At 45.4% G+C, this 12,500-nt stretch overlaps 1 protein-coding gene across 27 annotated transcripts in view; it reads left to right on the forward strand.

Annotated features, from left to right (window-relative positions):
• LOC118380532 (kinesin-like protein KIF1A) overlaps positions 1–12,500 on the forward strand; it is a 201,121-nt gene that overhangs the window by 151,088 nt on the left and 37,533 nt on the right. For 14 of the 27 annotated variants that reach the window (XM_052475533.1, XM_052475537.1, XM_052475543.1 and 11 more), the window contains 5 exons: positions 2,406–2,464; positions 6,720–6,828; positions 7,494–7,560; positions 8,616–8,700; positions 8,979–9,084. In XM_052475533.1, coding sequence (XP_052331493.1) covers positions 2,406–2,464; positions 6,720–6,828; positions 7,494–7,560; positions 8,616–8,700; positions 8,979–9,084 — 426 coding nt within the window. The remainder of the gene's footprint in view (positions 1–2,405; positions 2,465–6,719; positions 6,829–7,493; positions 7,561–8,615; positions 8,701–8,978; positions 9,085–12,500) is intronic. The other 13 variants (XM_052475536.1, XM_052475542.1, XM_052475546.1 and 10 more) reach the window with 1 other exon arrangement.

Consider the following 12,500-nt stretch of genomic DNA (forward strand, 5'->3'; position numbering starts at 1 on the left):
AGAACGTTTGATAGGTGTGTTTCCCCCCAAAACAAGCACGTAGAGAGAACGTTTGATAGGTGTGTTTCCCCCAAAACAAGCACGTAAAACAAGAGAACGTTAGGTGTGTTTCTCCAAAACAAGATAGGTGTGTATGTTTCCCCAAATAAGCAAAACAAGCACGTAGAGAGAACGTTTGATAGGTGTGTTTCCCCCCAAAACAAGCACGTAGAGAGAACGTTTGATAGGTGTGTTTCCTCCAAAACAAGCACGTAGAGAGAACGTTCGATAGGTGTGTTTCCTCCAAAACAAGCACGTAGAGAGAACGTTCGATAGGTGTGTTTCCCCCAAAACAAGCACGTAGAGAGAACGTTTGATAGGTGTGTTTCCCCCCAAAACAAGCACGTAGAGAGAACGTTCGATAGGTGTGTTTCCTCCAAAACAAGCACGTAGAGAGAACGTTTGATAGGTGTGTTTCCTCCAAAACAAGCACGTAGAGAGAACGTTTGATAGGTGTTTTCCCCCAAAACAAGCACGTAGAGAGAACGTTTGATAGGTGTGTTTCCTCCAAAACAAGCACGTAGAGAGAACGTTTGATAGGTGTGTTTCCCCCCAAAACAAGCACGTAGAGAGAACGTTCGATAGGTGTGTTTCCTCCAAAACAAGCACGTAGAGAGAACGTTCGATAGGTGTTTTTCCCCCCAAAACAAGCACGTAGAGAGAACGTTTGATAGGTGTGTTTCCCCCCAAAACAAGCACGTAGAGAGAACGTTTGATAGGTGTGTTTCCTCCAAAACAAGCACGTAGAGAGAACGTTCGATAGGTGTGTTTCCTCCAAAACAAGCACGTAGAGAGAGAACGTTTGATAGGTGTGTTTCCCCCAAAAGGTGTGTTTCAAGCACGAGAGAACGTGTGTTTCCTCCAAAACAAGCACGTAGAGAGAACGTTCGATAGGTGTGTTTCCTCCAAAACAAAACAAGCACGTAGAGAGAACGTCCGATTATGTTTCCCCCAAATAAGATAGGTGTGTTTCCTCCAAAACAAGCACGTAGAGAGAACGTTCGATAGGTGTGTTTCCCCAAGCATCTAGGTGTGTTTCCAAGCACGTGAGAGAACGTTTGATAGGTGTGTTTCCTCCAAAACAAGCACGTAGAGAGAACGCTATGGTGTGTTTCAAAAAGCACGTAGAGAGAACTATAGAGAACGTAGTTTATAGGTGTGTTTCCCCCAAAACAAGCACGTAGAGAGAACGCTATAGGTGTGTTTCAAAACAAGCATTGAGAGAACGTTCGATCATTCACAAGCACGTAGAGAGAACGTTTAAGGTGTGTTTCCCCCAAAACAAGCACGTGAGAGAACGTTGATAGGTGTGTTTCAAAACAAGCACGAGAGAGAACGTTGGATCGATAGGTGTGTTTCCTCCAAAACAAGCACGTAGAGAGAACGTTCGATAGGTGTGTTTCCTCCAAAACAAGCACGTAGAGAGAACGTTCGTGTGGATCATCTCCTGGAGATATATTAACCACCTATGGTTGCAAATAGGCTATTGAGGTAGTTTATTAGGCTTACCCAATACTAATTCACAGATTGGGCACATCATTCACGCACAATTTAATTTAATTTATCACTGATAGACGTCTGGATCACTGATAGACGTTGCAAACGTGTTTCTAAAGTGCAACTGCCCCTTAAAAGCAAAACGTGTCCTTTAGAAAGCATCTGTCAATATGAGTTTATTCTACTGACCAAAATTTACTACAAAGTGTAAAAAAAAATGTTTTTTAAAATAGGATAATTTCGGTCATAAAGTCAGGCTCATCCAAAACCGAGTTTTGATTGCATTACAATGCAAATGAAGGTTGCATTTTTTTCAATCCCGCCCACAGCTGGCAACAAGTCAGAAATTTGGGAGTGCACCTCCCATGTGGCCCAATCGTAATCCTTCGTGGTAAATGTGGGTTGACTTTGGACATCCCTATGGGGCTCGTTAGGGACCATCTGTAAATTACACAATGCACATTGGACAATACTTTCAAATTCCAATAGTAAACAAAATATAAATGATTAAAAAAATAAAAAACTTTAACCATCTATAAATTGTAGAAATTCATATACAAATATTGTAAATTATTTTTATGAGAAAACTAATAGGTGTGCAATCACGAAACCAACTCATGTTTTAAATCAGTCATGGCCACTTCTTTATTAACCAAATCTAAATTGAGGCCAAATCAGAAAGTGCAGTCGTCCTTTAAGAGCCAATGTAGTAACAACGTTTTTGGGAAACACCTCTGTTACTAGAAGTTACTAGAAGGTTCTAACGATAATCTTAACGCTACGAAGTCTCTGGGGGGAAAACTTATCGTCTGTCTTTTTGATGTGACGGTAACATACTGTATAACTTAGTGTACCTGTCTCTCTCCCAGCAGCCCTCTGCGTCCCTGCAGAAGGCAGTTCCCCAAAGTCATGCCCCTGTCCAAACCAGGTAAGCACCAGAACAGTCTTAGTAAACAAATAGACTTCAACCCCCCAAAAAATGGATCTACATAAAAAGATGTCTGTTTTTATTTTGAAGCAGTACACAGTACACAGCAGATAGTACACAGCAGATAGTACACAGCACACAGTACACAGCAGATAGTACACGGTACACAGTACACGGTACACAGCACACAGTACACAGCAGATAGTACACGGTACACAGTACACGGTACACAGTACACAGCACACGGTACACAGTACACAGTACACGGTACACAGTACACGGTACACAGTACACAGTACACGGTACACAGTACACAGTACACGGTACACAGCACACGGTACACAGTACACGGTACACAGTACACAGTACACGGTACACAGCACACGGTACACAGTACACAGCACACAGTACACAGTACACAGTACACAGCACACGGTACACAGTACACAGTACACGGTACACAGCACACGGTACACAGTACACGGTACACAGTACACAGTTCACACAGTACACAGCACACAGCACACAGTACACAGTACACGGTACACGGTACACAGTACACAGCACACAGCACACGGTACACAGCACACAGTACACAGCACACAGTACACAGTACACAGCACACAGTACACAGCACACAGCACATAGTACACAGTACACAGTACACGGTACACAGTACACAGCACACAGTACACAGTTCACACAGTACACAGTACACAGCACACAGTACAGAGTACACAGCACACAGTACACAGTACACAGCACACAGTACACAGTACACAGTACACAGTATACAGTACACAGCACACAGTACACAGCACACAGTACACAGCACACAGTACACAGTACACAGCACACGGTACACAGTACACAGCACACAGTACACAGTTCACACAGTACACAGTACACAGCACACAGTACAGAGTACACAGCACACAGTACACAGTACACAGTACACAGTACACAGTATACAGTACACAGTATACAGTATGTATCATTCTGTTGTATGGCCTGTGTACAGTACTCTATGTTGCTACCTACAGCGCATGTCTGTTGCATTGCCTCCGTACTCATGTTCTGTTAGTCTATGTAATGTCACCCTTGATGCTGTTGGCTGTACTCTTATGTTGTGTAATGTCACGCTTGATGCTATTGGCTGTACTCTTATGTTGTGTATTGTCACGTCAGCTCAGTTCAATGTTGTTGGGTACGTGTTACTCTACATGTGACTGTGAAGTAGCAGACGATGAGACGCCGCCCGACCGGGAGAAGACGCTGGAGCTGATTCGCTACTTGGTCCCAGAGGTGTTCAATGGGGCGCTGGTGGACTCTCTGTCAGGCCACGCCCTGTCCGCAGCCGGATTGGCCGCCTCTTTCCTCCTCGAGGGGGAGGGGCCACCAAGTCTTCCAGCCCCGCCCCTCTCTATCTGTTCAGTTATCAGAGCCCAGAAACCGGGTTGGTTACTGTCTGTGTGTCTGGGCCAATGAAAGTCCCTTGAAACGAACCTCTGTTTATATCACTCCGATGTGCATTTACACAGGCAGACAAAATCTGATCTCATGTCACTTTTGACCAATCAGATCAGATCTTTTGCCAATAATTGGGGAAAATATCATAATTGGGCTGAACTGTGGAAAATGCAGCCAAGAGGATAAATTGTAAATCAGATAAAGAAACAGACATCTTAAATTAGCACTTATAGATGACCAAATAGATTGTAGTCATAGACATACACATTCATGCATGTGCCGCTCCTACATTCTGTTATCAACTGAGTTCAACTGAGTTCAACTGAGTTCAACTGAGTTCAACTGAGTTCAACTGAGTTCAACTGAGTTCAGCTGAGTTCAGCTGAGTTCAACTGAGTTCAGCTGAGTTCAACTGAGTTCAACTGAGTTCAGCTGAGTTCAACTGAGTTCAACTGAGTTCAACTGAGTTCAACTGAGTTCAACTGAGTTCAGCTGAGTTCAACTGAGTTCAACTGAGTTCAGCTGAGTTCAGCTGAGTTCAGCTGAGTTCAGCTGAGTTCAACTGAGTTCAACTGAGTTCAACTGAGTTCAGCTGAGTTCAACTGAGTTCAACTGAGTTCAGCTGAGTTCAGTATAAAAAAAATAGATGTTTTACCAACTGATATCAAAAGAGGAGGTTGTGTTTCAGGGATTTTTCCACAGGCTCTCTTCTCGTGCCTTGTCGTGTGTCTACTGTTATCCTGTCTGGTTGACTTTTCCCTGAGAGTTCCTCCTGTGATCACTTCCTCAAACGGATCTATGGGATTTCAGCTTCTGTAGTTACCATGAACAATAATTTATTCCTTGTTGTTTTTTAAAAGATCTGTGTTAGCGTGCTTTTGATCGATCACACCTTGACCTCTCTTTCTGTAGGACCTGAGCTACTTTGTAACAATACGCTTATCCAGAAGCGTTATTCCATTATTCCCTTGAGAAATATTGTAAATATACCCAAATAATTACAGGTAGTTTTAGCAGATTGTAATTTTTTCACAGGCACATCCTTGTATTGTTAAGGGGTGACTGCTGCATTGATTACCCTGCCTTTCTGCAGGACTGTACTGAGTGGTTTCTCCCATCTCTCCCTGCGTTATTCTCACCCCCCTCTCGTTTTTACGCCTTTCTGCAGGACTGTACTGAGTGGTTTCTCCCATCTCTCCCTGCGTTATTCTCACCCCCCCCCCTCTCGTTTTTACGCCTTTCTGCAGGACTGTACTGAGTGGTTTCTCCCATCTCTCCCTGCGTTATTCTCACCCCCCCCTCTCTTTTTTTACGCCTTTCTGCAGGACTGTACTGAGTGGTTTCTCCCATCTCTCCCTGCGTTATTCTCATCCCCCCCTCTCTTTTTTTACGCCTTTCTGCAGGACTGTACTGAGTGGTTTCTCCCATCTCTCCCTGCGTTATTCTCACCCCCCTCTCTTTTTTACGCCTTTCTGCAGGACTGTACTGAGTGGTTTCTCCCATCTCTCCCTGCGTTATTCTCACCCCCCCCTCTCTTTTTTACGCCTTTCTGCAGGACTGTACTGAGTGGTTTCTCCCATCTCTCCCTGCGTTATTCTCACCCCCCCTCTCTTTTTACGCCTTTCTGCAGGACTGTACTGAGTGGTTTCTCCCATCTCTCCCTGCGTTATTCTCACCCCCTCTCTTTTTACGCCTTTCTGCAGGACTGTACTGAGTGGTTTCTCCCATCCCTCCCTGCATTATTCTCATCCCCCCCCTCTCTTTTTTACGCCTTTCTGCAGGACTGTACTGAGTGGTTTCTCCCATCTCTCCCTGCGTTATTCTCATCCCCCCCCTCTCTTTTTTACGCCTTTCTGCAGGACTGTACTGAGTGGTTTCTCCCATCTCTCCCTGCGTTATTCTCATCCCCCCCCTCTCTTTTTTACGCCTTTCTGCAGGACTGTACTGAGTGGTTTCTCCCATCTCTCCCTGCGTTATTCTCATCCCCCCCCTCTCTTTTTTACGCCTTTCTGCAGGACTGTACTGAGTGGTTTCTCCCATCTCTCCCTGCATTATTCTCATCCCCCCCCTCTCTTTTTTACGCCTTTCTGCAGGACTGTACTGAGTGGTTTCTCCCATCTCTCCCTGCGTTATTCTCACCCCCCTCTCTTTTTACGCCTTTCTGCAGGACTGTACTGAGTGGTTTCTCCCATCTCTCCCTGCGTTATTCTCATCCCCCTCTCTTTTTTACGCCTTTCTGCAGGACTGTACTGAGTGGTTTCTCCCATCTCTCCCTGCTTTATTCTCATCCCCCCTCTCTTTTTTACGCCTTTCTGCAGGACTGTACTGAGTGGTTTCTCCCATCTCTCCCTGCGTTATTCTCACCCCCCCCTCTCTTTTTTACGCCTTTCTGCAGGACTGTACTGAGTGGTTTCTCCCATCTCTCCCTGCGTTATTCTCATCCCCCCCTCTCTTTTTTACGCCTTTCTGCAGGACTGTACTGAGTGGTTTCTCCCATCTCTCCCTGCGTTATTCTCCCCCCCCCTCTCTTTTTACGCCTTTCTGCAGGACTGTACTGAGTGGTTTCTCCCATCTCTCCCTGCGTTATTCTCACCCCCCCTCTCTTTTTTACGCCTTTCTGCAGGACTGTACTGAGTGGTTTCTCCCATCTCTCCCTGCGTTATTCTCACCCCCCCCCCTCTCTTTTTTACGCCGTTCCTCCTTTCGGAGCTCTTCCTGCTCCCTGCTACTGAAGACTGAGTCTCTTTTTGTGATAACCTTGTCTCCCTTCACCTCCTCCTTTTAGTCCCTGCCACCAAGCTGACTACCCTGATGCGCCCTACAGCCGGGCCCTGCCACTGCAAGTATGACCTCATGGTGTTCTTTGAGATCTGCGAACTGGAGGCCAGTGGAGAGTGAGTATCCCACAGAGATAATATATACACACAATATATTAATACTACATTTCTATAGTGTATATAAAACCTTATATATGTGCTCTATATTAAATTCCATGATGTATTCCATCTCACCATGCTCAAATGATTACTATAGGCTACCTTCCAATATGCACACTACCCCTCATACTCATACTACCTAGAGGGAAACAATTGTTTGGGAATATAAGTGATGTATGGACATTGACGCAGTACTGTAGACGCAGAGGCAAAGCCCCAGTTTCACCTCAACAGACGCAGCTAATCCATGATCAATATTATAACATTATATATACTCTTAATAATGTTCTATTTATGATCAAATAATCAAATCAAATTCAACTTTATTAGTCACATGTGCCGAATACAACAAGTGTAGACTTTACCATGAAATGCTTTACTTACAAGCCCTTAAACCAACAGTACAGTTCAAGAAAGAGTTAACTAAAATTAATTAAAGATGACTGCAGTCTCTGACGATTTTACATTTAGAAATCTATTACCCAACGTGGAACGTTTACGTATGAACCCAGAGTAATAACAATATCAGCAACAGCATTAACTACTTATTGGCCAATGTGAAATCGACGAGTGTCTTGTTACTGTGCAGGAAAATAAACAATGGTTGTCTCTGTTTCCTACAGCTACGTCCCAGCAGGAGTGGACCACAGAGGAGGCATGCCTTGCCATGGGACATTCATGCTGCACCAGGTAGGTCATTCAGGGACTGGAGAAGTACAGAACTGATGTGTTCTGTATGAACACAATGCTTCCTGTTTCTGAACATAATGCTTCCTGTTTCTGAACATAATGCTTCCTGTTTCTGAACATGATGCTTCCTGTTTCTGAACACAATGCTTCCTGTTTCTGAACATAATGCTTCCTGTTTCTGAACATAATGCTTCCTGTTTCTGAACATGATGCTTCCTGTTTCTGAACACAATGCTTCCTGTTTCTGAACATAATGCTTCCTGTTTCTGAACATGATGCTTCCTCATTCTGAACATAATGCTTCCTGTTTCTGAACATAATGCTTCCTGTTTCTGAACATAATGCTTCCTGTTTCTGAACATGATGCTTCCTCATTCTAAACATAATGCTTCCTGTTTCTGAACACAATGCTTCCTGTTTCTGAACATAATGCTTCCTGTTTCTGAACACAATGCTTCCTGTTTCTGAACATAATGCTTCCTGTTTCTGAACACAATGCTTCCTGTTTCTGAACATAATGCTTCCTTATTCTGAACATGATGCTTCCTGTTTCTGAACATGATGCTTCCTGTTTCTGAACATAATCCTTCCTGTTTCTGAACATAATGCTTCCTGTTTCTGAACATAATGCTTCCTGTTTCTGAACATAATGCTTCCTGTTTCTGAACATAATGCTTCCTTATTCTGAACATAAGGCTTCCTGTTTCTGAACATGATGCTTCCTGTTTCTGAACATAATGCTTCCTGTTTCTGAACATGATGCTTCCTGTTTCTGAACATAATGCTTCCTGTTTCTGAACATAATGCTTCATGTTTCTGAACATAATGCTTCCTGTTTCTGAACATAATGCTTCCTGTTTCTGAACATGATGCTTCCTGTTTCTGAACATAATGCTTCCTGTTTCTGAACATAATGCTTCCTGTTTCTGAACATAATGCTTCCTGTTTCTGAACATAATGCTTCCTGTTTCTGAACATAATGCTTCCTGTTTCTGAACATAATGCTTCCTGTTTCTGAACATGATGCTTCCTCTCTCGCTCACTCCCCCTCTCAGGGTATCCAGAGGCGCGTCACTGTGACCATCGTTCACGAGACAGGTGGAGACATCAAGTGGAAGGATGTCCGGGAACTGGTTGTGGGTGAGTCGGTTCAAGACTGTTTGTGTACCATGTGTCTGTGGGTGAGTCGGTTCAAGACTGTTTGTGTACCATGTGTCTGTGGGTGAGTCGGTTCAAGACTGTTTGTGTACCATGTGTCTGTGGGTGAGTCGGTTCAAGACTGTTTGTGTACCATGTGTCTGTGGGTGAGTCGGTTCAAGACTGTTTGTGTACCATGTGTCTGTGTTATGAACAACATCAATATCTATCAAGCGCACCATTCTAACGTCTCCTCCTCCTCCTCCTCCTCCTCTCACCAGGTCGTATCCGCAACTCACCCGAGGGGGACGATGCCATCATAGACCCCAACATCCTGTCACTCAACATCCTGTCGGCTGGGCATGTCAAGCCCATGCAGGAGGACAGGTATGTAACCAGACTCTAGCCATCGTAGGGACCCTACCAGACTCTAGCCATCGTAGGGACCCTACCAGACTCTACCCATCGTAGGGACCCTACCAGACTCTACCCATCGTAGGGACCCTACCAGACTCTAGCCATCGTAGGGACCCTACCAGACTCTAGCCATCGTAGGGACCCTACCAGACTCTAGCCATCGTAGGGACCCTACCAGACTCTAGCCATCGTAGGGACCCTACCAGACTCTAGCCATCGTAGGGACCCTACCAGACTCTACCCATCGTAGCGACCCTACTAGACTCTACTCATCGTAGGGACCCTACCAGACTCTACTCATCGTAGGGACCCTACCAGACTCTACCCATCGTAGGGACCCTACCAGACTCTACCCATCGTAGGGACCCTACCAGACTCTACCCATCGTAGGGACCCTACCAGACTCTACCCATCGTAGGGAACCTACCAGACGCTACCCATCGTAGGGACCCTACCAGACTCTACCCATCGTAGGGACCCTACCAGACTCTAGCCATCGTAGGGACCCTACCAGACTCTACCCATCGTAGGGACCCTACCAGACTCTACCCATCGTAGAGAACCTACCAGACTCTACCCATCGTAGGGACCCTACCAGACTCTACCCATCGTAGGGACCCATAGACATTATCTGGGTCTCCAATGGCACCCTATTCCCTATACAGTGCACTACTTATGACCAACACACAAACACAAAGTAGTATACAGGGAATAGGCTTGCATTTGGAACTCAGTATATTTCATCTATAATGCACGAGGGGGTGTGGTATATGGCCAATATACTACGGCTATGGGGTGTTCTTAGGCACGACCCAACTCGGAGTGCCTGGACACAGCCCTTAGACGTGGTATATTGGCCATGTACCACAAACCCCTGAGGTGCCTTATTACTATTATAAACTGGTTACCAGTGTAATTAGATCAGTAAAAAATATATGTTTGGTCATACCCGTGGTATACGGTCTGATATACCACGGATGCCAGCCAATCAGCATTCAGGGCTCGAACCACCCAGTTTATAATCAGAGATAACCCACAAGACAACTGAATACTATGTTATGTTTGATGATTGGTTATGATTTGACAATATACACTAAATGGCCAAAAGTATATGGACACCCCTTCAAATTAGTGGATTTGGCTATTTCAGCCACACCCGTTGTTACTGACGGGTGTATAAAATCGGGCACACCACCATGCAATCTCCATAGACAAACAATGGCAGTAGAATGGCCATACTGAAGAGCTCAGTGACTTTCAATGTGGCAGAGTCATAGGATGACACCTTTGCAACAAGTTAGTCTGTCAAATTTCTGCCCTGCTAGAGCTGCCCCGGTCAACTGTAAGTGCTGTTATTGTGAAGTGGAAACGTCTAGGAGCAAAAACGGCTCAGCCGCAAAGTGGTAGAACACACAAGCTCACAGATTGGGACCGCTGAGTGCTGAAGCACGTTGAAAATCGTCTGTCCTCTGTCCGAGTTCCAAGCAAGGTCAACACAATAACTGTTCGTCGGGAGCTTCATGAAATGGGTTTCCATGGCCGAGCAGCCGCACACAGGCCTCAGATCAACATGTGCAATGCCAAGCGTCGGCTGGAGTGGTGTAAAGCTCGCCGCTATTGGACTCTGGAGCAGTGAAAACATGTTCTCAGGAGTCATGAATCACGCTTCACCATCTGGCAGTCTGACGGACTAATCTGGGTTTGTTGGATGCCAGGAGAACGCTACCTGCCCCAATGCATAGTGCCAACTGTAAAGTTTGGTGGAGGAGGAATAATGGTCTGGGGCTGTTTTTCATGGTTCGGGCCCCTTAGTTCCAGTGAAGGGAAATCGTAATACTACAGAGTACAGTGACATTCTTGACAATTCTGTGTTTCCAACTTTGTGGCAACAGTTTGTGGAAGGCCCTTTTCTATTTCAGTATGACAATGCCCCAGTGCACAAAGTGAGATCCATACAGAAATAGTTTGTCGAGATCAGTGTAGAAGAACTTGACTGGTCTGCACAGAGCCCTGACCTCAACCCCATCGAACACCATTGGGATGAATTGGAACGCCGACTGAGAGCCAGGCACTTAATCGCCCAACATCAGTGCCCCGACATCAGTAATGCTCATCTCTGACATCCCCACAGCAATGTTCCAACATCTAGTGGAAAGCCTTCCCAGAAAACTGGAGGCCTGTTATAGCAGCAATGTTCCAACATCTAGTGGAAAGCCTTCCCAGAAGAGTGGAGGCCTGTTATAGCAGCAATGTTCCAACGTATAGTGGAAAGCCTTCCCAGAAGACTGGAGGCTGTTAACATCTAGCAGAAGACTGGAGGCCTGTGTGTTCCAACATCTAGTTCCCAGAAGACTGGAAGCAGCAATGTTCCAACAGAAGAGTGGACTGGCCTGTTATAGCAGCAATGTTCCAACATCTAGTGGAAAGCCTTCCCAGAAGAGTGGAGGCTGTTATAGCAGCAATGTTCCAACATATAGTGGAAAGCCTTCCCAGAAGAGTGGAGGCTGTTATAGCAGCAATGTTCCAACATCTAGTGGAAAGCCTTCCCAGAAGACTGGAGGCCTGTTATAGCAGCAATGTTCCAACATCTAGTGGAAAGCCTTCCCAGAAGACTGGAGGCCTGTTGTAGCAGCACAACGGGGTACCAACTCCAATGGAATGAGATGTTTGATGAGCAGCTGTACACATACTTATGGCCATGTAGTGTACATTCTCTTCAATATATAAGTTATATAGAACATTCCAGCTGTTATTTTGTTGGAATTAATAACCTTGTTTTGAGCTGTTTCATACTATACAGTTCATTTACAGTTCTGAAAATGTTAGATTTGCATCGTAACCAAGGAAACACAATACCACTCCAACAATGTTTCATTATCATTGTGCTTTCTCCTGCCATTTTTTTGAATTCACGGTCCTCGGCGGGAATTCAAAAAAATGAAATATCACGATCACTATGGAAACGCTAGCATGCGTTAATCTTCCGGAGGACTGTGCTCTGGAGACACATTCTCTCATCTAAGGCCAGCCTCACCATCCTTGTCCCCCCCCACCTTTCTCCCCCGTCCCCCACAAACACCTCACAGACACAGAGCAAACGCCACAGGCACATAATGAATAGAAGGGGCTTCGGGAACCTCTAAACTCTGCCAATTTGACTGGTAAACTCACGGGTGAAACTCGCAATGGCCTCCAGTCATACACATTATGTGTGCCATATCGTTGACTTGAATGGTCGACGGCCGTTCTATCCATTCTGTTTCTATGTCAGCCTCCCCCAGAGGATCCACTCTAGCACAACACACTCTTTAAAAACCGTGCCAGAGGAGTGTTCGGTCGGCTCCTGTCCTTTTTACAGGTGACCGGACACCGTTCCCAATGCTGAC

Source organism: Oncorhynchus keta, chromosome 22, assembly GCF_023373465.1.
Source record: "Oncorhynchus keta strain PuntledgeMale-10-30-2019 chromosome 22, Oket_V2, whole genome shotgun sequence".
In the NCBI taxonomy this organism is placed as follows: Eukaryota; Metazoa; Chordata; class Actinopteri; order Salmoniformes; family Salmonidae; genus Oncorhynchus; species Oncorhynchus keta.